This window comes from Eleutherodactylus coqui, chromosome 10 (genome assembly GCF_035609145.1).
Source record: "Eleutherodactylus coqui strain aEleCoq1 chromosome 10, aEleCoq1.hap1, whole genome shotgun sequence".
Lineage (NCBI taxonomy): Eukaryota > Metazoa > Chordata > Amphibia > Anura > Eleutherodactylidae > Eleutherodactylus > Eleutherodactylus coqui.
Window position 1 is genome coordinate 5,650,521 of NC_089846.1, and position 24,655 is coordinate 5,675,175.

Sequence of the window (24,655 nt, forward strand, 5' to 3'; positions counted from 1 at the left end):
TAGTGATTGCAGCTCTGGAAGATAATACAGCATGTGTAATGTCACACTACATGTAAATCATGGATATAAAGGTGAACCTTTGCGTTAATCTCTGTTGCGCCCTGTACAGGCCCCTCCCTGTTGTCTATATACATTATACATCAGTCATCTCCTTATTAACAGCTCAGCATTACATATTTGCCATGTAACAAAATGTAACAATCCTATCAGATGAGTGAGGAGCCTCTACATCCCGAGGGTCTGTCCCTACTGCGATAGCCCTCTAACACACATTAGTATATTCCTATAGGCATACCTCTTATATATTAGACATCATTGCTTTATACCTCCAGTATACATTATTACCGCGTGTATACTGTGTATATATATATATATACTCTCATATCTCTATTCAGAACTGTGATACGATACATATGATTAACCCATTCCTTACGCCGATGGGAATGCAGGATGTTGTGGACACGATTATATTATGCTATAGAGCGGGATTGATCCTATGCCAGGTGACAATATATATAAAAGAAATACCCGTTAATGGTCATCACCCACCAAATGCCCAACTGGGAATGACCAGGGATTCTTGTACTGCTGTGGGTTCAGACGCCCATAGACAGACAATGATAAGTAGGGGGGTCATTGTGATAATGTTGTATCCATGGTGCCAAAACTGCTTAAATGTCTATTCCATTAGTTACTAATAGAGATGAGGAAACCTAAGCAGGAGCTTCTCTGACCCTCCAGATGGCAGGATGCATTGGCGAATCAATTAGCTGGGGCCCAGTTTGCTTCACTTTGCTTATCTCTAGTTGCTGAACGATTTTACTTCCATTAGGAGGAACATCTCAGCAATGAACGTTAGTCGGACTGAAGAGAAAGGCATCGCCATCCACAGTAACCCAGCAAGAGGGATCATATCCAGCCGTGAACCGACAGGACAGACTCGGTCCATCGCAGTCCCAGCATGTGGCTACACATTAGTCTTTAAAGCAAAAAAGTTAAAAGGACTTAAAATGAAGAAAAATGCAATAGTCACCAATCCCGGTGGCAGGTGGCAGCCCAGGGCCTGGCACACAGAACCTGGAAGAGGTGGGTGGTAGCGTGCCGTTCATTGTGCATGTGACCGCTCAGCCGCTTCAGCGCTGATTCTTCTATGGCCCATGAGGCCTGTGGGTGGTGAGCGGTCACTTACACGATGAACGGCACATGATCGCCCAGCGCTTCTTCCGGGTTCCTTGCGCTGGGCACTGGGGCTGCAGCGCTGGGCGGGGAAAGAGGAGTATTCAATTTTTCTTAATTTTAACTCCGCTTAACTTTTTTCATGTCCTGGGAAACCCCCTTTAAGGTCTGCAGGATAGTCGGCAGGGCTACCATTATACTGGACTAATGATCTAGTCATGACATAACATACTGCACTAATAGAGAGATTTTCTATTGCACTGACCAGTGATGGGGTTAAACCAGCTGTTTACTGCTAAGAAATCTTCCAATGGGACCTATGTAAGTGTCCAAATGCTCCAGTACACGATCCATACATGCAGATAAAGAGGTTGTCCAATTGTAAACTAATAATGGCCTATCAGCGGGATATGTTGTCAATAGTTGATTGATGGGGGTTCCTTGCTAGCTATTAACTTTGCCTGTATACTTGTGCAATGAGCTGATTTCTGTAAGAAGCAGACAGCCCCAGTCTCACTGCAGTGGCCAGGCTTGGTATTGCAAGCCCAGCTCACACTTCTCTTGCTGGTGGCCAGGATCTCATGTGTTGCTGCTCCCTCCACAACTCTCTGCTGTGTGTTGAGGTCTAGAGATAATGAACTGTCAATCAACATCTGCGGTCCCACCCCAGCGGGAAGTAGCCGGCCACAAGAGGCGACATGGTCAGATGGGAACGCCCCTTTAAGCATGTGACCATGTGGCACAGCCACATTTCAGTTTTGACTGTGACAGGCGAGCACGCCCTAAACGGGTCACTTCAGATGAGAAAAAAGGGTTCGCTATGTTCCTCCTAATAAGCAGCACCGTGTTCATGGGTCAGAAGTGTGATATATGGAGCATAAAAATAACATTCCCACCCTCTTATTTCTTCAGTATCTGATGGGCAGTCCGTGTGTTTTAGTATTAGAAGGGATTAGGTCACCAAAAATGTTATCCTGTTCCATCCCATACTACACATACGGGTCGTCCTCATTGAGCGGACCCCCGCCCATCCCCCACCCACCCAGAAAAGAATTTTTCAATGCAGTTTTGACTGGTCGTTTCAAAGACATAAACATATAAAGGCAATGTGGCCTACGTGGGTAACGCCGATTTTGGCACACTACAGCATAGATTGGATGACTGGGCTTTAGAAGTTACCACTATGTGATATATTGGTGTGTCTATATATAATACATATAGCTATATTTGCATCTAAGGTTACATGGTGCGTACAAGCTCAATGCATCTAAGGAAAGAAAAACACTCCTTACATCTAAGTAGCAGGATTACCTACTTGGGGTTATGTCAAGTTGAAATTTGCTATATCTGCTCCCCCCAAACAAATAGATATGATTAAGATCTGTGATTTAATGTACCCTCGGCCTAGTCAAGACCCAAAATCAAGCAAAAACCTGGGTCTAGTAGGCTAAAACCACCTACTACTTCAGTAATGCAATGCTATATATACACACTAAGTATAAAATGCAGCAATATATCTACTGATCAGTCATTTCACCCCCCAAGGATGAGCAGTAATTGGCTAGGAATGCCAGTGCAAACCAGGCCTTACCCTATTAATGCCATCCCCACCCGAGAGCGCCACGACCTGCGTACACATCACCAAACCTGAGCGCTCAGAACCAGACGCTCGCCCCCAAACTCAATATATATATATATGTAAATGTATATCAATTACAGCTTCGTATACTCTACATAGATTTCTACTGAAGTCTACTATGCTCACATGACGATAATATCAATATATTGCCACAAGGTGCTAAGTGAACGTCTTGTGTCAGAGCCGAGTGATCTAGATAATGACCCGGCTTGCTAGAGGATGTTCCCTTCACAAGACGCCGAGTAAATGTGAGTATATCCGTGGAACCTTAAGTGACACGAGACAACGCGCCAATCGTGGCTCTATCGTGAGTCTGCAGAGAGTAACACATATTTGCTGGTGATCTAGATGTCTACAAAGAAGATGCGGCACTAAAGTGTCCCGCGCGTCACTACAACTCACATTGTGCAAGGCGGCTCACAGATCGTCGCACTCCTCTAATTAAATATGCTAATTGCTTGTTTAAAAAGAAATTGCACTTAAAGTCTAAGTAACCCCACATGGATAATCTAACCCCCTAATAAGATATACATATATGCCACATATAGATATATCTGTAAATAACACGTCTTCCGCAGCCTCGCTCGTAGAACGGGCCGCACCACCTTCCGTCTCGCCAACCTTCTTTGTGTTCACGGTTTCCGCCTGGGAAGTATAAAAGTCACCTGGGTTTTGCTACAAAAAGTTCACTGTGGGTATTGAAGGCTTGTTGGGATCCTTGCGCTCTAGTGCAAGAAGAGTTAATAGTATTGTCTTAAGAAAACCTGAGCTTAAGTCTTGAAGGGGTCTTGGAAAAGAGACCCCGGCGTTTCTTGGTTAGTATTTGCCCTGAATTGGTGAAGCTCAGAATGAAGACGTCTTCTCATTCTTCATTTCTCTACATGCTAAAACCTCCGGCACAAACCTTCCAAGCCTTTCTTTTCAACTCCTTTTGTAAGACTTCTCAGCGGTCAGTGGACTCTGCTTTCATACCTTACAACTTCTTCAATTTTCCCCGTCCTCCACTCTCCATAGTGGGGGGAATGAAGATCCCAGTAGACTCTTTCAGGCCCCTAGAAAGCAACCAAACGTATTCCTAACATGGCAGCCTTGTCGCGGGCTCATAAGATATCATCGTAATCCAGCAGCTTGGAGTGCTGACGAGTCTTCCAGAGACGATATAATCGGAAGTCAAAAAACTTTTCGATCAATTGCTTTCCTAGAAATTGAAGAGAGATGAAATACATGAGAACCGACTCTGGGCCCCATAGACTACAGCTGCAGTCACAACTATTCACCGCCTCTTGCAAAGTACGTTTTTTCATCCGTTTACAAGTAGCTCAACACAAGTAATATAACAAACAGTGTCATTCACCACAAAATGCCACTGTCACTGATCACTGCAGTCTCAGAATTATTCAACCTCCCGAATAGAATTCCATCATAAGAACACATGATGCCACTAATCAAGGGCTTCACTAGTGGCATCAGGTGTGCTTGAGATGAAACATCAAATACCTGGACTGGCCAGGGCTTTGCAGACTGACATTTGACTGCATGTTAGAAATATGGCTAAGATTCCCATTTGCACAGTAGGGCACATACTGAACGCTGAAGCTCTTCTTGCCCAAACTCCAAGATGATGCCTCTACTGACTCAAAAGTGCAAGATGAGTCTTCAATATGCTAAAAACCATATAAATAAGCCCCAGAAATTTTGGGATTCTGTTCTATAGATGGTCTTTGGTCTGTTTTATGTTTAGCTTAATAGAAAAGCGCCGCCCTCGGAAAAACGTCGTGCGAAAGAAGCCTGACTCAGAAGACACTAAGGAAGGGCTGAGAAGGTATCTCAATAAGCTTGATCCTGATGAGCGAGCACGCTCGGATAAAGCAGTTACTCGAGCAAGCATCGCTCTTCTCGAGTAACTGCTTACTGGTCCGAGCAGGCTCGGGGGGAAGGCGGGGGTGAGTGGGGGGTAGCGGGCGGGTGGGGGGAGTGAGTGAGATCTCCCTCTCTACCCCCCGCTAACACCCCTCTCCCCCGAGCCTGCTCGGAGCAGTAAGCAGTTACTCAAGAAGAGCGATGCTAGCTCGAGTAACTGCTTTATCCGAGCATGCTCGTTCATCTCTAATCCTGGCTACTTTGTTCTGATACCTGTCTACCTATATCCTCAGTCATGTTACAAGGCCTGTTATATGGAAGTGATTTTCCAATAGGTGGCGCTGCAGAGGCATTACACCATCTCCCATTTGCAGAGCCATAATAACACATGTGCCTGAAGCCTTCATTTGCAGCTACTTTTGAAAATGTCCAAAGTGCCGAGTAACCTGCCATTAAGATACAGCACAAGTGCAGCAAACTGAATCTGTGCCCGGAGTGAAGGACATAGCTATGAGCGGCTTTCTCCGTAACTCCCATTGACTTCAATGGAAAGGGCTGAACAGTTCGGTCATCTCGCCAATGAATTCTATAGAAAAGGTGTGAATATGCAAATAAGGGTCACGGTGACCCCAATCTCTTGGCATGTGCACCTACCTGCACTTATCAGGGTTTTATCACAAATCCTGTGGATGAGCAGTATATATTTAACCATTTAATGACGCAGCCCCTTTTCTTTTTTTGGCTTTTCTCCCCACTATTTATCCATCCACGTTGCCATCTGAGGGCTTCCCTATTACAGGAGGAGTTGTATTTTTCAATGCTATATTGATCACAGCATGTAGAAGGTTAAAAGTGGGAATTGCCGCTCTCACCGATCCCACTGTTGCAGCGGGAGGCCTGCCGTCAGCCACCATCGGCTCCCGCTGCAGAATGGCGCGGGCTTAGAAGTTGTCGCTCTGCTGCGTTACGTACCATCCAGCCGGGACGTAAACGTATGTCCTGTGGCATTAAGGAGTTAATACGATGGCCCAGAATACAAACGTTCAAAGGAAATTTGCAAGCTGCAGCTTCTGTCCAAATCCCCCTTATTTCCTGCAGCGATGTGACAACGGGATGACGATCGGCCGCCGTGTGAACAGGCTAATTAGCATCTTATGTACAAATTGACAAACACTGAACATTTTCCAAAAGCCGCCCGGCACACGAGGCGCCGTCACACAGAATCTGCCAAGAGTGACAAGAATGGACAGCATGACTGATGCCAATTACTCCAGAGAGACCTAATTAAGTCCGTCTAATTAACTGAGTGGAAAATTAAAACACTGAGCAGATGCTCTCTCCGTCCTCTGATATTACATCCATCGCGCAGGGCAGGGCTTACACGGGGCATTCCTAATTACATATGGGACGTGTAATTACTGCGCCACTCGCTGCTTCATGTAGTCATGGGATGTGCTGATAACTGCACGGCAAAATCGCTGGACCCTTGCTGGTGGTCTTACCTTGTGCAGATAACTCAAGGGGGGACTTGAAGTCAATGCGATGTGGACTCATTAGGTTCTTCAAATTTTGGAAAAGCTGAGAAGATAAAGTGACACGATGAGTACAGAAACCAAACCAGGGATGCCCCATTATACTGAGCAGACTCGCTGAGACCCTTCGGTGGCTTAAGAGGTCTCCTAGATTAGTTGTAAGCTTCAAACTTGTCTACATGGAGAAGAAGCCACTATAAGGGAGTCCTTTAGTTGTTACAGACGTGGCATAGACATGTGGGGACAGCAAAGGGCATCCTTCCACATGGATGTGAAGAGCCGTAGGGGATCGTATCACATCTCATACCCCTACCTCCAAGCATTCAATACAGATGGTGGTATTAATAACCCTTTAAGCATCCCACTGACTTGCTTATCTTCCTTCTTACGAGCCATCGTACCTTTTCACCATTGGGGTTCCCCAACACATAGCACCCCATGATGTGTATCATGTTGGGTTCCGGATTAGTTTTGCTCATCAACTTGCTCAGTCTCTTCCAAAACCTACAAAATACAGAACAACAAATGTATAAAAACACTGTCCTATATATGTAAAGCTTCTTGTATATAGTGATTAGGAGCATGCTGGTATAACCTGGGTATCTCCTGTATATAATTATATATGTACAGCTGGTATATGTTATACATCCCCTGTATATAGTGATATGGAGCATGCTGGTATAACCTGGGGATCTCCTGTATATAATTATATATGTACAGCTGGTATAAGTTATACATCTCCTGTATATAGTGATATGGAGCATGCTGGTATAACCTGGGTAACTCCCGTATATAATTATATATGTACAGCTGGAATAAGTTATACATCCTGTATATAGTGATGTGGAGCATGCTGGTATAACCTGGGTATCCCCTGTATATAATTATATACGTACAGCTGGTATAAGCTATACATCCTGTATATAGTGATATGGAGCATGCTGGTATAACCTGGGCATCTCCTGTATATAATTATATATGTACAGCTGGTATAAGTTATACATCTCCTGTATATAGTGATATGGAGCATGCTGGTATAGCCTGGGTATCTCCTGTATATAATTATATATGTACAGCTGGTATAAGTTATACATCCTGTATATAGTGATTAGGACCATGCTGGTATAACCTGGGTATCTCCTGTGTATAATTATATATGTACAGCTGGTATAAGTTATACATCTCCTGTATATAGTGATATGGAGCATGCTGGTATAACCTGGGTATCTCGTGTATATAATTATATATGTACTACTGGTATAAGTTATACATCCTGTATATAGTGATTAGGACCATGCTGGTATAACCTGGGGATCTCCTGTATATAATTATATATGTAGAGCTGGTATACGTTATACATCTCCTGTATATAGTGATATGAAGCATGCTGGTATAACCTGGGTATCTCCTGTATATAATTATATATGTACAGCTGGTATAAGTTATACATCTCCTGTATATAGTGATATGGAACATGCTGGTATAACCTGGGGATCTCCTGTATATAATTATATATGTACAGCTGGTATAAGTTATACATCCCCTGTATATAGTGATATGGAGCATGCTGGTATAACCTGGGTATCTCCTGTATATAATTATATATGTACAGCTGGTATAAGTTATACATCCCCTGTATATAGTGATATGGAGCATGCTGGTATAACCTGGGTATCTCCTGTATATAATTATATATGTACAGCTGGTATAAGTTATACATCCCCTGTATATAGTGATATGGAGCATGCTGATATAACCTGGGTATCTCCTGTATATAATTATATATGTACAGCTGGTATATGTTATACATCCCCTGTATATAGTGATATGGAGCATGCTGGTATAACCTGGGGATCTCCTGTATATAATTATATATGTACAGCTGGTATAAGTTATACATCTCCTGTATATAGTGATGTGGAGCATGCTGGTATAACCTGGGGATCTCCTGTATATAATTATATATGTACAGCTGTATAAGTTATACATCTCCTGTATATAGTGATGTGGAGCATGCTGGTATAACCTGGGTATCTCCTGTATATAATTATATATGTACAGCTGGTATAAGTTATACATCTCCTGTATATAGTGATGTGGAGCATGCTGGTATAACCTGGGGATCTCCTGTATATAATTATATATGTACAGCTGTATAAGTTATACATCTCCTGTATATAGTGATGTGGAGCATGCTGGTATAACCTGGGTGTATACTGTATATAATTATATATGTACTACTGGTATAAGTTATACATCCTGTATATAGTGATTAGGACCATGCTGGTATAACCTGGGTATCTCCTGTATATAATTATATATGTAGAGCTGGTATACGTTATACATCTCCTGTATATAGTGATATGGAGCATGCTGGTATAACCTGGGGATCTCCTGTATATAATTATATATGTACAGCTGGTATAAGTTATACATCTCCTGTATATAGTGATATGGAGCATGCTGGTATAACCTGGGTATCTCCTGTATATAATTATATATGTAGAGCTGGTATACGTTATACATCTCCTGTATATAGTGATATGGAGCATGCTGGTATAACCTGGGGATCTCCTGTATATAATTATATATGTACAGCTGGTATAAGTTATACATCCCCTGTATATAGTGATATGGAACATGCTGGTATAGCCTGGGTATCCCCTGTATATAATTATATATGTACAGCTGGTATAAGTTATACATCTCCTGTATATAGTGATATGTAGCATGCTGGTATAACCTGGGTATCTCCTGTATATAATTATATATGTACAGCTGGTATAAGTTATACATCCCCTGTATATAGTGATATGAGGCATGCTGGTATAACCTGGGTATCTCCTGTATATAATTATATATGTACAGCTGGTATAAGTTATACATCTCCTGTATATAGTGATATGGAACATGCTGGTATAACCTGGGTATCTACTGTATATAGTGATATGGAGCATGCTGGTATAGCCTGGGTATCCCCTGTATATGGTAATGTATGGACCCTGCTGGTATAGCTCAGCATCTATGTGACCTATCCTCTGTAGCCATAAGCCTTACACACCATCACGCTGCACATAAACCACAATGTATTTGATTTCTGTCAGTCATCTGTTCCCCATGAAGGAATATTTAACATGACTGCAGCAGATAAATTATTGATCCGCTCCAGATCTGCTCCACGTCATTAACCTGCAGACACATTCCTGGGGGACTTCGGTGCACGGGGGGATTACATGAGATGTGACGATCCGGGGGGATTAATTATTCAGGACTTTATTTCAATTACACTGTGCTGCAAATCTAAGATATGTAAATGGTACCCCTGGTGACGGCTGTTTACAGTCGGCATTACATGGTTATACGCATTGTAGAGCACTTTACTCCCAACATCCGACATCCTCCGTAAAGGCGCATTTACACATACCGGGCTTGGTGTCCACAGGGGAAAATCCATGTTAAAACCCGCACCATTTGGTAGTTTTTATGTAGATCTGTAGTAGATTTCACTGTGAGGTCCGCTGCAGACCCGTGCCAAAACCCACCACGTGTGAACGTACCCTGAATGTAAATTCCTGCAGCACTTTGGGTTTTCTGGGCTTCTGAATGCTAATATTTCAGTGCCAAATCAGTGGTGTACATAGAAGGGGTGGGGAGCCATAGCAAAAACTCTAACGGGCCCCCATTGTGGTGTCCTGTTTTGCCACCCAGGACAGGAGGGCCTTGTGTCTGTTCCCCATCTCACGCCCTTTAATATGACCCTTGGGCCACATCTCTACCTCCTTGCCTCTCTTTGGAGGAAGGTCCTGCTTACCCAATAGCAGAAAGAATGATGCAATCAGAGCTGGGGCCCCCTATCTCCAAGGGCCCCATAACAGTCACATGGACTGCCTCTATGGTACCGCCTTCTGCTAAATCACTCCCCTCTCTATTGTATCACATCATAACTATAAAGACTGGAGAGAGATTTATCAACTAATAAGCATAAATAGGCTCATCTAAACATTTTGCAATTTTTTTGACATTTATGCCGATCCACTCCACTTCCCAAAAAGGGGCTTGACCTCTGGGGAGGGGTTGTGGCCACCCTGGACCAACACTCCAGAAACTGGTGTGAATATACTCTTTACAAACTAGGTGCACCGAGTGCTGGCAGGACCCTATTAAGACTGGCATTTGGAACATCGGTCTTAAGAAATCTTCCCCTTGATTTTCAGGGTCTCGGAGCGTTGGCTCAGCCGCTCTGTAGGAGCCGTGATGGTGATGAATCAGGTTTTTTGAGAAATACCATTTATTATTATTTATATATCTTCCATTTAACTTACAGAATTAGATCTTCCTCCTTCTCCACTTTGGCAAAAGTAGCAACCTTATTCTTCAAAAGGTAGAGGTAGCCGGGTCCTCCCTAGAAAGAGTGGGTGAGATAAGTCATGAACAGGTTAGACCACTTACAGATGCCACTGTGGACTTCTTCATATACTCATGAAGTAAACTACTAAACTCCCTGACTGCCATCACCACCTGCGACCTGATCCAATTAAAAATCAGTTTGCAGTGTGCTACCTTAGTGGCAGCGGTTCAGACTTAGACCTCTCTGCCCGCTTCCCTGGCAGGCACTGTATGCCACTGGGCCAACTTTACCGCGGCTGTCACTCACCTGGCAGAATATAAGCATTTCCCAGATCTTGCAGCCCTTCCTGTATACATTCAGCTTTTTCTCAATTTCCTCTGCAGGAAAAAAAACAATAAAACAGCAAATCAAAAAAAGATACAATGTACAAAAACCTGTTACATTGTATAAGACGATGTCTTGTAGCTACATTGTATCTGTCAGCACTCAGGCCTAATCTGCGGCAGCAAGGTCAGCTCTGTCTGAGGGCTGGAGACAGGCAGACGCTTCTATAAAGACACTGACTAAATTAAATGTCACATTTACTTAACGTCAAATTGGAGCTAAAGATGCTAAATGACATCACAGCGAGCCGCGGATCTAAGGCCCGATAGTATCAGCCTCACAAATAGTCACTTTGTAGGAAAGGCTTCATGGCGATCAGACGGCGAGATTCTACGAGGGTCGTGTAAAAATGATTGGCAACACCCCATTGCATTTACAGTAGAACTAAGCCAAAGAAAATGTGCAATCTGGGATGAAAACACGGGTCACAAGTGCATCATTCAGCATTTTTCCGCTAGCTGGAAGGTGCAAGCGGGCATCAAATGCCGCCTGATAACAGAATGTTCTCTCCACCAGAGCAGATTTCTTTCATGAACATTCAGGTTGCTCGTGCCGCTTCAGCGCAGGCGGGTAGCTCCGCGCCGTCTCATCAATTGTAAGAATGCATCTCAGAAAAGATTCTTCTTCTCTTTCGTATCGCGCCAGATGGGACACAGACACTTCCATTCGGTGCCAAGTTTGAACCTCTGAAAGGCTTTGTAGAACCCATCTGCTAGCGACTGTGCATTTCAGGTGTTCTGTCAGAATGGTATGCAGAGATCTGGATGAAATGTTTATCTCCATCGCCGGTCTTCTTCCAGCATTGGGGGACCTGAGCAATGTGAGATTCATTCGTGGCCGTCACAGACCTGCCTACCCCGGTCTCATGTTCGACACTTTCACGTCCTTCCGTAAATGCTGCCATCTCTCCATGCTCCGGTATGGCAGTGCCCGTTCACCGCTTCTCGAGGGTCTTGGCGACATTGTTGTGTGTTCCTACCACAAGCAACCTGAATTATTACGAAAGAGATCTGTTCACGCCGAGATAAGATCATGTTATAGGGTAGTATTTGGTGAGATGGCGTCGTTAGATGGGTGCTGGCACCTTCCGGTTGGCAGTAGAATGAAGGATACTATAGATAATACTCACGGCCTCCGTTTTCCTATGATATACCACATTTTCTCTTTGTTATGCTGCACATGTAGCGGGATGTTACAATAATGTTTGCATGACCCTTGAAGATAATGGTTCTAGAAGTGTTACAGTGAGAGCCATCAGAGTCTCCTGCAGTTATGTCCTTATCTGCCCCATGGAACGATTCTACTAAACCCCACCCAACAGGTAGCGATACACGATAACCTACCTAAGATGTCATCGAATGTAGCATGTTCATGATCCTAAAGAGCCAAGGAGAACAAGGAGAGGATTAGGGGTATATACTGCTGGGAAATACTATATACAGCATTCACCGTCCGGGTATAGTGCGTATAATGTACAGGAGCATTATAGAACCAATGTGACACTTACATAGAGAATGGGGATGATGGAGGGGTCATCTCTCCGGATTATAGTCGGGATGTATTCTGCTTTAGGAACTTTGGATGATATTAGCTGCAGAAAGAGAAAAAATCTGATCGATGGACTGAATATGTATCAAGTATCCAACAGGATAAAACCCCTCATGTCCAAACATATGAAGGAGTGAGATATACTCCTATTAGTGCAGATACGTTATCCCCTATCCACAGGATATCCATAGCATAGGGGATAACCTGCTTATTTGTGAAGGTCTGACTGCTGATGTCCAGAGCGGTACTCCTATTCTGCCTGTCATTGTGGGGATCAGTTTTTCCCCTGCAGCGTGGAAGGAGCATTAGTCGAGCATGTGCAATCAGCACTCCATTCATTTCAATGGGGCTGACAGAAATACCCAAGGAGGTACTACTTGGGTATCCCCACAGTCCCATTAGAGCTTGCGTGACCAGCACTCCATTTAGTCTCCTCCTACCTGTAGGGGGTGCAGTAAACCTGTAGTGAAGAAAACCGGGGACCCCTGAACTCAAGATCTGCTGCCCCCCCGATCAGCAAGTTATCTCCTATCCTGACGTACAGAGGTCTCATAGTATTCTGTTATTCTCCTGGTTCTGATCTGTGCCCGTTCCACTTAGCTTTCCCATCTTCTGACTTTGGTTTATTAGTTGACCATGCTTCGTCTGCCTGCTTTGACCCTCGGCCTGTCTCACAGTTACAAAAGTATTCCGTCTGCCCGGACAGTGGCTCTGGTCTACCACCACATCTCTGTCTACACCCTCTGGAATTGTATTGGAGACCTGCAGCAAATACCAGATCCCGATTGGTGGGGCTAAAGGGTAGAAACTGGGAACGCCTAAGTGCAGCCCCCAGATCCTGCTCTAAGCCAAATCTGTTCTGTGGCACAACGGATGCACATCCAGTGCAGTGACAGAGAGGTCAGGAATCCACAAGAAAAGGTTTAGGCAGCAACACATATGATACATACAGATACAATTCCTACCATGATCTTGGGTGGAAGAAAGTCCTCTCCTTCACAGGACAGGACTTCCATTTCTCTTTCCGCCTCCCAGTTCAGGTCCTCACATTCTTCATCCAGAGCGGTGCAGGAAGTCTGCAGATCATGGCCTGAGGAGACAAACCCCACAAAGTGGTGCCCGTTAGAGGAGGATCTGCACGCTGGTGCTGAGGCGGGTCACGACCCAATTTGCAGGGTCTGCCTCAGAGTCAATACCTGGCTAGTTGTCACCTGCTGCGTCTGATACTCACTTTCTCTGGAGTCATTAATGGAGTCAGCTTTCACTGGGGTGGGGTCGCTCCAGGACCGGCTGAAGCTTCTTTCTCTACGGTCAGCGAAGGCTAAAAGTATCAAAGATAGCAGAGGAAGCCGTTTTACTAATTAATATAAATGAGACTAAATCCTCCAAACTGCAAGAAATTAGCCGTTAAGTTCCTTATTGTTTGTTGCTAACTTCTAATGCATTGTTCCAACTGAATGGGGGAAGATGGACTCTACCACTAGCCAGCCGTTAGATACCACTAGCCAGCCGTTAGATACCACTGTAGCCAGCCGTTAGATACCACTGTAGCCAGCCGTTAGATACCACTGTAGCCAGTCGTTAGATACCACTGTAGCCAGTCGTTAGATACCACTGTAGCCAGCCGTTAGATACCACTGTAGCCAGCCGTTAGATACCACTGTAGCCAGCCGTTAGATACCACTAGCCAGCCGTTAGATACCACTGTAGCCAGCCGTTAGATACCACTGTAGCCAGCCATTAGATACCACTGTAGCCAGCCGTTAGATACCACTGTAGCCAGCCGTTAGATACCACTAGCCAGCCGTTAGATACCACTAGCCAGCCGTTAGATACTACTGTAGCCAGCCGTTAGATACCACTGTAGCCAGCCGTTAGATACCACTGGGTATTAAAGGGGTTTTCCACGCATGCTATGGATGACCTCTCCTCAGGATAGGTCATCAATAGTTGATCAGCTGCATCCGCCGCTCAGAACCTTGGTTGATCATCTGACGTGGTGCCAGCTGTCGGCGCTCGGAGCGGAAGCAGCTGACTCCGACCCCGATGCAGGCGCAGCTGACATTGATTTAAATGAGACACCAAGCCTGCAGTTGGAAGCTCCGGTCACAACAAGGGGGTTGGAGTCATCTGCTTCCACTCCGACCCCTGTGCAATTCGGGGCTGACAGCTGATAGGCAGACCCTAGGTGATAGGTCATTGGTAGTATTAGTGTGGAAAACCCATCATGCATCATACCCACAGAAGATAAGCCGCTGCCAAATGTCTGACAGCAGCAGATCCTACTCTCCCTATGGAAATAAACATGTCGAGAGCAGGGGCGCAGCTAAAGGCTCATGGGCCCGGGGGCAAAAGTTTATATTGTGGCCCCCCATCTTCTCTTAACCCCTTAACACAGAGGCGTAACTTGAAGCTCCTGGGCCCCAAAACCTGTAACAGGGCCCCCAACTATAATGCTTTATTCATAGTACTAGGCTCCGTATATGGAGAAGAGAGGCCTTATGGGCCCCCTAAGGCTTTGGGGCCCGGGTGCCACCGCATCCCCTATAGTTAAACCAGTGGTCGAGAGTACATTCATATGGTGCGGTTGGGAGAAATGGCTGATCCCACAGGAAGTAAGTTTAGGACTAGCTTTAGACTCTTGGATAAACTAATTGCTACTGTGTAATTCTACTGCACATTCTGCTATATTCGTATACACTGGATGACCACTTTATTAACCCCCCCCCCCCCCCATATAGTAGTGCGTTGGACCTCCTTCTTTTGCCCTTCAGAACCGCAACTATTTATCGCGGTATAGTTTCCACTTGGTGATGAAATTCTTCTGCAGGAATACCGGCCCCTGCGGACAGGAAGCTTCTTGTAATTGCTGCAGATTAGATGGAGGTGCTGACAGGAAGGGTCATCGATTTCGCCAAATTCTGATCTCCCATTAGCACGGGGCAACAGAAATCTGGATCCATCTGACCAGGAGATGTTTTTCCGCTGCTCAGTGATACAAGTTTTGTGCTCTTTTACTCTCCTTTTGGTTTCTCATCATAGAATACTAGAATTGTAAGAGTTGGAAGGGACCTCCGGGGTCATCGGGTCCACCCCCCGGCTCAGTACAGGATCACTAAATCATCCCAGACAGATATCTGTCCGGCCTCTGAAGACTTCCATTGAAGGAGAACTCCCCACCTCCCGTGGCAACCTGTTCCACTCATTGATCCACCTCACTGTCTAATATCTAATCTGTGTCTCCTCCCTTTCAGTTTCATCCCATTGCTTTTAGTCTTTCCTTGTGCAGATAAGAATAGGGCTGATCCCTTACTCTTAGACACAATGACACTGGAACTGGTCGCCCGCTGTTATAGCCCATCCGTGCGGAGGAACAGCGAGTTGTGCGTTCGGACACGTTAGTTGGAGCTCCAGCGTTGTATTCAGCTGACTGTGGAGCCTGTTGGTCAGAATGATTCCTGACATCCCCCTCCGACCCCTTTCAGTGATGAGTTGTTTCCGGCCACAGGATTCCCTTTCGCTGAATGTTTTATCTCGATCGCGCCATTCTCTGTATACTCTCCACACCATTACATGAGAAAAAACCCTGCGGTTGGCGGTGAGACCCCGGCTAGTCCAGCACCGATGACCGGCCTCATTGGAAGTCGCTCCGATCGCTGGATTTTCCCATCTAATGTAGATTCACACTGAAACTGATCTACGGAAAACTTGTCACATGATTTTATGCTCCGGGGTCACGGGGAGAATTACCGTACAGGGGAGCGCCAATCGTGAGAGAGAGGGGGCTCTGATAAAGGGTTGGGGGCTCTGATAAAGGGGCCATTCAGAGTAAAATTCATGAATCGTTCCATCCAGTGCTAACCAATGAAAATCTGATGAGCTTGCAGAATGTAGATTATAGCGATGCTTCTTCCGGAGAACGGTCTGCGCTAATCTCCAATGACTACATATACACAAACTGCGAACACGTGGGAATTCCTCTATGAAAATTCATAAATACACCTAAAAGAGCGATCTGAGGGCAATAGCGCTCAGCATGCAGCCCAGGTTCTTACATTGAGCTTTCATCCTCCGGCTTCCCACCATCCGTAAGTGTTTGCGGAAATTCCTATGGGAAAAGAAGAGAGCAGAGCCTTAGCAAGAAATAAATTGCGCCTGTGTACAGCGGAGGAAAGATGTTTATTAAAGGAGATGTCTCGAGGAAGCAGTTAATTTTTTTTTTTGCCCAGTCCCCCCCATTAAACACACATTACTAAGCCCCCCTGTAAATGACATTTCTAGCTGGTTCGTACTTACCGTTCCAGCGTTTCAGCAAGTTATAAAAGTTTCCTCAAGATGGCCGCCGGCTCTTTCCCAGTCGCTCGCTGCAGCCCGACGTGCGCGCTCCCGAGACGCCGCCAGCTGTGTCTCCATGGCAACCGGACGCATCGCAGCCGCCGACCAGACAGCAGGTAACCGGCGCTAGCCCCCGGCTCCCCAGCGCTAGCTCCCCCGGCGCAGCGACAGCCCCCCCCCATCGCAGCGACAGCCCCCCCGGCCTAGCGACAGCCCCCCCGGCCTAGCGCTAGCTCCCCCGGCCTAGCGACAGCCCCCCCGGCCTAGCGCTAGCTCCCCCGGCCTAGCGACAGCCCCCCCGGCCTAGCGCTAGCTCCCCCGGCCTAGCGACAGCCCCCCCGGCCTAGCGACAGCCCCCCCGGCCTAGCGACAGCCCCCCCGGCCTAGCGCTAGCTCCCCCGGCCTAGCGACAGCCCCCCCGGCCTAGCGACAGCCCCCCCCATCGCAGCGACAGCCCCCCCGGCCTAGCGCTAGCTCCCCCGGCGCAGCGGCAGCCCCCCCGGCGCAGCGGCAGCCCCCCCCCGGCGCAGCGGCAGCCCCCCCCCGGCGCAGCGGCAGCCCCCCCCCGGCGCAGCGGCAGCCCCCCCCCGGCGCAGCGGCAGCCCCCCCCCGACCCATCACTTACCTGGGAGGCTTCTCGGGGCTGCTGGGCTGGGCTGGGCTGGGCTGGGCTGGTCTTCTCCGCTGGGCAGCTCCAGTTTCTGCACCTTCCTCTAACAGAGGGTGGTGCAGAATGGCCGCTTCAGCGCGCTCCCGAGCAGTGACAGCTCGTCTGCGCATGCGCAGAAGAGCTGTAGCGGGGAGCACACTGAAGCGGCTCGTGCTGAATGGAGAAGACCGGACTGCGCAAGCGCGTCTAAAAAAGCAAGCTGCCAGCGAATTTAGACGGAACCATGGAGACGAGGACGCTAGCAACGGAGCAGGTAAGTGAATAACGTCTGTATGGCTCATATTTAATGCACAATGTACATTACAAAGTGCATTAATATGGCCATACGGAAGTGTATAACCCCACTTGGTTTCGCGAGACCACCCCTTTAAGTCGCCCCTCGCTGCCGAGCAATGATTAGCGGCCGGTATAAAAACGAGGCTTCGCAAGCATAAAAAATGTTTTGTTCATTACGGTCGGCAGCTTTATACGCGGCGGCGGCGGCATCACGTCAGCAGCTGTAGACGTTTATAGCCATCAAACCCCTGGTGAACTCTAAACCTGAGGCGGAATCTGCGTTCCACTGTGCGCCCCAATTCTCCGAGCGGGCTCCGTTCAATATTGGTCTGGCGACGTCCGGTAATTGTCAGAATATTACATAGGTCAGCAGTATGATACATCCATGTGCATGACGATGGAGAACCACTGAGGGTGCGTTCACACGGGCGATTCTTCTCTCGCAGCAACGCTGAGAGACGAAGAAGTCGCAGAATGTTCTATTTTCATGCAAGTCTTCAGCGCGATCAGAACACGCAGATGTGCGGTCTCCTGCACATCGCACAGTACACGGATGGAGTGTTTGCGTGCCTTCGATGCGGGTCGTGCCCGAGGCGCAGTCACCCATGTGAATTCGCCCTAAAGGAGCACTATGGGGCTTATCTACTACTGAAAATGTGACAGTTTTCTAGCACAACTGTTAACCCCTTCCTGCCATGGCAATTTTGTTTTTCCCTCCCCAACTTCAAACAAATCCTAACTTTTATTTATTTTTCCAGTGACGTACTACATGAGGCGCGATTTTGCAGGACGAGTTGTTTTTTTTCATTGTACCATTTAACATACTATATAATTTACTGAAAAACTTTTTAAGTGGGGAGAAATAAAAAAAAATGCAAAAGTGCAATTTTTGGCGAGCGTATGCTTTTACCGTGTTCAAGCTAGAATAAAGATAAGAGGTAATTTCTACTAGATCGATTAGTACAATTATGGCGATCCCAAATTTGTGTAGCTTTTACTGATGTAGTAAAAAACTTTAAAGAAATAAAATAATTCCCCCTGTCCATCCTCGGACCCCCCCACAACTTTATTTTTTTGTTGATCTATAGTTTTTAATACCATTTTATAATTCAATTATTCTTGAATACGGGGTGATCAAAAAAAGCACAATTCTGGCCCTGCGGATATATTTCTGTTCACCCTGCAGGATTAATAATGTGATATTTTAATAATCTGGACTTTTGTCAGTGCAGGGATATTCAATTTGTATATTTTAACATTTTTTATCATGTGATTGCTGATACAGTATAGAGCAATACTTTAGTATTGCATTATACCGCCTTCAGAAGGCCTCAGGCTGCCATGACAACCAGACAAAAAAAACCAATTCCATTGTGAGGGGGCCGTCAGAGAGCCCCAAACACTGATCGGGGCATTTACAATGTTATCTGCAATTAGCATGAACGCTGATTGCAGCTGTCGCTGGCGGGTGTCAGCTGTCGCAGGTGGCTGACGCCTGCCATGTATGTAGTGGCCTCCGCTCCTGAGCGCACTCCATACACATATCCAACGTGTGCTGTACATACACGGCGCACATCAGGAAGGGGTTAAACATACTATGTCTTTTAGCCTCAATGGACACTTTTTTCCGCTGTATCTAAAGGGCTTCTCCTTCATAGAAAAGGGGGCGTGGGCTAAATGTGACAGCGGGGCCCAAAAAGCAACAAAATAGCAGAATTTGTACCCGGCAGGGGTAAGATCGTCCGGTCTGCACTATTTAACTATAAGGCAGTAGTGGTAAATGAGCCCCAATGTCTTTATTCTAGGTCACCTGACCCCTCCGTTATTACAGGATAGCCCCCCTAAAAGACAGTGAGGATTCAGTCTTGGGCGGAGTATTGCTCCCATATGGATTCCCCTTAGGTTTTCGGCTGCTAGCGGTAAAAACACCCTCTTAGATTTTCTTTTTGTTGCTGCCATATTGACTTCTCACTCTTTGCAGTAGAAGGTCCTGAGTGAGCGACAGGGTGGAAAGTCTAGAACTCCCGCTCAATGCATCGCTTCTTACAAGGGGAGGAGACGCCATGCCATGGAGGAGGTGGCACTGAGGGATCTCCTGCGCTAACACTTGGCGGCACTGTGATTAGCGCCGTGCACCGCGGGTGGCGTTAGTGGGGGGAGGGTAGATTTTATTATCATGAAGGAAAAAGCTGGGAAATGTTCCACTTAATTGCTTTTTCCTTGGAAAACTCTGGTAGGAAGAAAAGCGGATTCCGTAAGGGGAAGTCACTGGACAAATCAGTGTTTATATGGAGTAAACCGGTCTAAAGGGAGAACGAGGATTTAGGTTATGCCACAAAAATAAAAGTCATCATTTTTTGTGACTTATTTAATAGAAATAAGACCCATATCCTTTATGTAGAAGTGGTTTTGTAAGGAAGATCATTGAGTGTCATATTTGTATTCCACCACCAGTGGGCACTGTTGAATGGACGATCTAGCTCCTACCAGAGGTGTCACTATGCACTATCCTACCAAAAGTAATCACACACCTGAGCAAGAATCACAAGTAGTATTTATTTCCATATGTTTAAGCTTAATGGCCTCCTTTGGCTCTAATGATATTGGATACTCTCTACTAACGTTTGATACATTTCAGCTCATGTTTCCCTCCATTCATCCTGCAAAGGTCTGGCCAGTTCTCTCACAGCAGACACTTGCTGTACATATTTCCTGACCCGACATTCCAGTTTGTCCAAAGATGTTCAGTAGGATTCAGGCCAGGATTCTGTGCAGGCTATCTAATCATGGAACATCCATACCCTCAAGCCAACATAAAACCACATTGGATTTGTGACAAGGCATGCTGTCTGTGGGAATGGTCAGCCATACTTCCACCGAGTACTGCAACGTTTGCGCAGCACATTATGGTCTAGAATCTCTAGTGTAGGCACTTAATGGGTGAGGTTGTGGATGGAGTGTATCTCCCTCCCAGGCTCTTAGTCTGGACAGGGTGGCGGTCCACTCCACAACTTCAACCTAGCTCTGAGGAAGCTCAGCTGTAGGCACTGACCCCGTTACTGGGGCATAAAAGGCTGCAGCTCCCAGGAGTCAGTGTCTAACAGCTTGAGGTGGGATTACCACTTGCCTGGTGGACCTGAGGACCCTGCCTGGTGCAGATTTGAATGGACTATGTGATATGGATTTTTGTGAGGAGGAAGCCTCTGAACACCTTGTATGGTGCACCTTGCATCTGTGTTTTGTATGGACCGGAGCACGCTGCGTGGGGCCTCTGCTACTTTGAAGGACTTTTTCTGTGTTGCTGTTCCGTGTCAACAGCCTGAAGAGACATTTACCGGAGCACCCTGCGGGGGGCACCTTTTACTGTATATGGACTGTTATGTTTCATTTTGGCTTGGAGTGTGCTGCACGAAATAAAGTCTGAAGTGAGTTTTACCCACTACTTGGAGTCCGGTGTGGCTCTGCTGCCCCTCCCCTGGAGGACACGGTTACACTAGGTACACTCCGTGTTCATGGTTCTTGCCATTACAATGGACTGAGACCGTGCCACATAAACCATTCCCAGACCATAACGGAACCTACACCATCCTTAACTGTTGGCGCAACACACTAAGGCACAAGGTGCTCCCCAGGCTGCTCCACACCCAGGTATGTATATAGGATATGAAGATGGAGTAGTGCGATTTCGTCACTCCACAGAATGTTCTTCTGTTGCTCAACTAACACTTCTTAGACAGGCTGATGCATCTTTTTTGAGATAACTCAACAGACGTTTGCAGGATGAATGGAGGGAGATGCCAGCTGAGTTGTAGACGTGCCGATCCACTGCACTTTGTGATGGATGGCTTGTTTGCCGTGGTATAACCCATATAACGTGCAGTTCCCGTCACAAACTATGGCTGACACCTCCGAGGGTCTGCATCTTATGTAACATGGTTTAGGACATGCAATAAGCGAATAAGACACAATCCATCCTATTAATAGGGGGGTGCGAATACTTCTGGTAGGACAGTGTAGCTTGTAAGAACTGCTAAGACTATACAGCTCTGATGTTGCACACGTATTCCCACTGAAGTCAATGCTAATCATTTGGCTCCTAGATTATAATCAGTACTGCGGTATAGAATGCTACATCTTAGCCTTTTGCAGTAGATAGCGGCATTTGGATATTGTGCCAACATCGCCCACTTACTGTCTTTATCACTCTTGAAAAGTCATTTCTGCGTTATCTGTTGCTGGGAAAGCTAACTGACATCTAATATAGCTGCACTAAGAGCTCCAATATACCCTATGTAGACAGAAGTATCTGCCCCCCCCCCGGAGTCCGGTGATGTGTAGCATCAGGTATAAAGGAGAGGATCACACAGGAGACCCCAGTACAGAAACCATCAGATGCCCCCAGGTGTAGAGCTGACAAGGGGGTCTGGTAGTGGGATGTCACCAGGTGTAGAGCTGACAACTGGGTCTGGTGGTGGGACCTCACCAGGTGTGGTGCTGACAACGGGGTCTGGTGGGGAGATGTCACCAGGTGTAGAGCCGACAACGGGGTCTGGTGGGGGGATGTCACGAGGTGTAGAGCCGACAACGGGGTCTGGTGGGGGGATGTCACGAGGTGTAGAGCCGACAACGGGGTCTGGTGGGGGGGATGTCACCAGGTGTAGAGCTGACAACGGGGTCTGGTGGGGGGGATGTCCCCAGGTGTAGAGCTGACAACGGGGTCTGGTGGGGGGGATGTCCCCAGGTGTAGAGCTGACAACGGGGTCTGGTGGGGGGGATGTCCCCAGGTGTAGAGCTGACAACGGGGTCTGGTGGGGGGGATGTCCCCAGGTGTAGAGCTGACAACGGGGTCTGGTGGGGGGGATGTCCCCAGGTGTAGAGCCGACAACGGGGTCTGGTGGGGGGGATGTCCCCAGGTGTAGAGCCGACAACGGGGTCTGGTGGGGGGGATGTCCCCAGGTGTAGAGCCGACAACGGGGTCTGGTGGGGGGGATGTCCCCAGGTGTAGAGCCGACAACGGGGTCTGGTGGGGGGGATGTCCCCAGGTGTAGAGCCGACAACGGGGTCTGGTGGGGGGGATGTCCCCAGGTGTAGAGCCGACAACGGGGTCTGGTGGGGGGGATGTCCCCAGGTGTAGAGCCGACAACGGGGTCTGGTGGGGGGGATGTCCCCAGGTGTAGAGCCGACAACGGGGTCTGGTGGGGGGGATGTCCCCAGGTGTAGAGCCGACAACGGGGTCTGGTGGGGGGGATGTCCCCAGGTGTAGAGCCGACAACGGGGTCTGGTGGGGGGGATGTCCCCAGGTGTAGAGCCGACAACGGGGTCTGGTGGGGGGGATGTCCCCAGGTGTAGAGCCGACAACGGGGTCTGGTGGGGGGGATGTCCCCAGGTGTAGAGCCGACAACGGGGTCTGGTGGGGGGGATGTCCCCAGGTGTAGAGCCGACAACGGGGTCTGGTGGGGGGGATGTCCCCAGGTGTAGAGCCGACAACGGGGTCTGGTGGGGGGGATGTCCCCAGGTGTAGAGCCGACAACGGGGTCTGGTGGGGGGGATGTCCCCAGGTGTAGAGCCGACAACGGGGTCTGGTGGGGGGGATGTCCCCAGGTGTAGAGCCGACAACGGGGTCTGGTGGGGGGGATGTCCCCAGGTGTAGAGCCGACAACGGGGTCTGGTGGGGGGGATGTCCCCAGGTGTAGAGCCGACAACGGGGTCTGGTGGGGGGGATGTCCCCAGGTGTAGAGCCGACAACGGGGTCTGGTGGGGGGGATGTCCCCAGGTGTAGAGCCGACAACGGGGTCTGGTGGGGGGGATGTCCCCAGGTGTAGAGCCGACAACGGGGTCTGGTGGGGGGGATGTCCCCAGGTGTAGAGCCGACAACGGGGTCTGGTGGGGGGGATGTCCCCAGGTGTAGAGCCGACAACGGGGTCTGGTGGGGGGGATGTCCCCAGGTGTAGAGCCGACAACGGGGTCTGGTGGGGGGGATGTCCCCAGGTGTAGAGCCGACAACGGGGTCTGGTGGGGGGGATGTCCCCAGGTGTAGAGCCGACAACGGGGTCTGGTGGGGGGGATGTCCCCAGGTGTAGAGCCGACAACGGGGTCTGGTGGGGGGGATGTCCCCAGGTGTAGAGCCGACAACGGGGTCTGGTGGGGGGGATGTCCCCAGGTGTAGAGCCGACAACGGGGTCTGGTGGGGGGGATGTCCCCAGGTGTAGAGCCGACAACGGGGTCTGGTGGGGGGGATGTCCCCAGGTGTAGAGCCGACAACGGGGTCTGGTGGGGGGGATGTCCCCAGGTGTAGAGCCGACAACGGGGTCTGGTGGGGGGGATGTCCCCAGGTGTAGAGCCGACAACGGGGTCTGGTGGGGGGGATGTCCCCAGGTGTAGAGCCGACAACGGGGTCTGGTGGGGGGGATGTCCCCAGGTGTAGAGCCGACAACGGGGTCTGGTGGGGGGGATGTCCCCAGGTGTAGAGCCGACAACGGGGTCTGGTGGGGGGGATGTCCCCAGGTGTAGAGCCGACAACGGGGTCTGGTGGGGGGGATGTCCCCAGGTGTAGAGCCGACAACGGGGTCTGGTGGGGGGGATGTCCCCAGGTGTAGAGCCGACAACGGGGTCTGGTGGGGGGGATGTCCCCAGGTGTAGAGCCGACAACGGGGTCTGGTGGGGGGGATGTCCCCAGGTGTAGAGCCGACAACGGGGTCTGGTGGGGGGGATGTCCCCAGGTGTAGAGCCGACAACGGGGTCTGGTGGGGGGGATGTCCCCAGGTGTAGAGCCGACAACGGGGTCTGGTGGGGGGGATGTCCCCAGGTGTAGAGCCGACAACGGGGTCTGGTGGGGGGGATGTCCCCAGGTGTAGAGCCGACAACGGGGTCTGGTGGGGGGGATGTCA

General features: G+C 48.3%; 1 protein-coding gene across 4 annotated transcripts in view; it reads right to left on the reverse strand.

Annotated features, from left to right (window-relative positions):
- Positions 1-2,213: 2,213 nt before the first annotated feature.
- The window catches only part of NSMF (NMDA receptor synaptonuclear signaling and neuronal migration factor), a 58,974-nt gene continuing 36,532 nt past the window's right edge, over positions 2,214-24,655 (reverse strand). For all 4 annotated transcript variants that reach the window (XM_066580075.1, XM_066580074.1, XM_066580073.1 and 1 more), the window contains 10 exons: positions 16,543-16,595; positions 13,719-13,808; positions 13,453-13,577; positions 12,447-12,530; positions 12,283-12,316; positions 10,862-10,932; positions 10,530-10,609; positions 6,609-6,711; positions 6,178-6,253; positions 2,214-4,013 (listed from right to left, as the gene is read on the reverse strand). In XM_066580075.1, the coding sequence (XP_066436172.1) occupies positions 3,916-4,013; positions 6,178-6,253; positions 6,609-6,711; positions 10,530-10,609; positions 10,862-10,932; positions 12,283-12,316; positions 12,447-12,530; positions 13,453-13,577; positions 13,719-13,808; positions 16,543-16,595 (814 nt within the window). In that variant the 3' untranslated portion in view covers positions 2,214-3,915. The remainder of the gene's footprint in view (positions 4,014-6,177; positions 6,254-6,608; positions 6,712-10,529; positions 10,610-10,861; positions 10,933-12,282; positions 12,317-12,446; positions 12,531-13,452; positions 13,578-13,718; positions 13,809-16,542; positions 16,596-24,655) is intronic.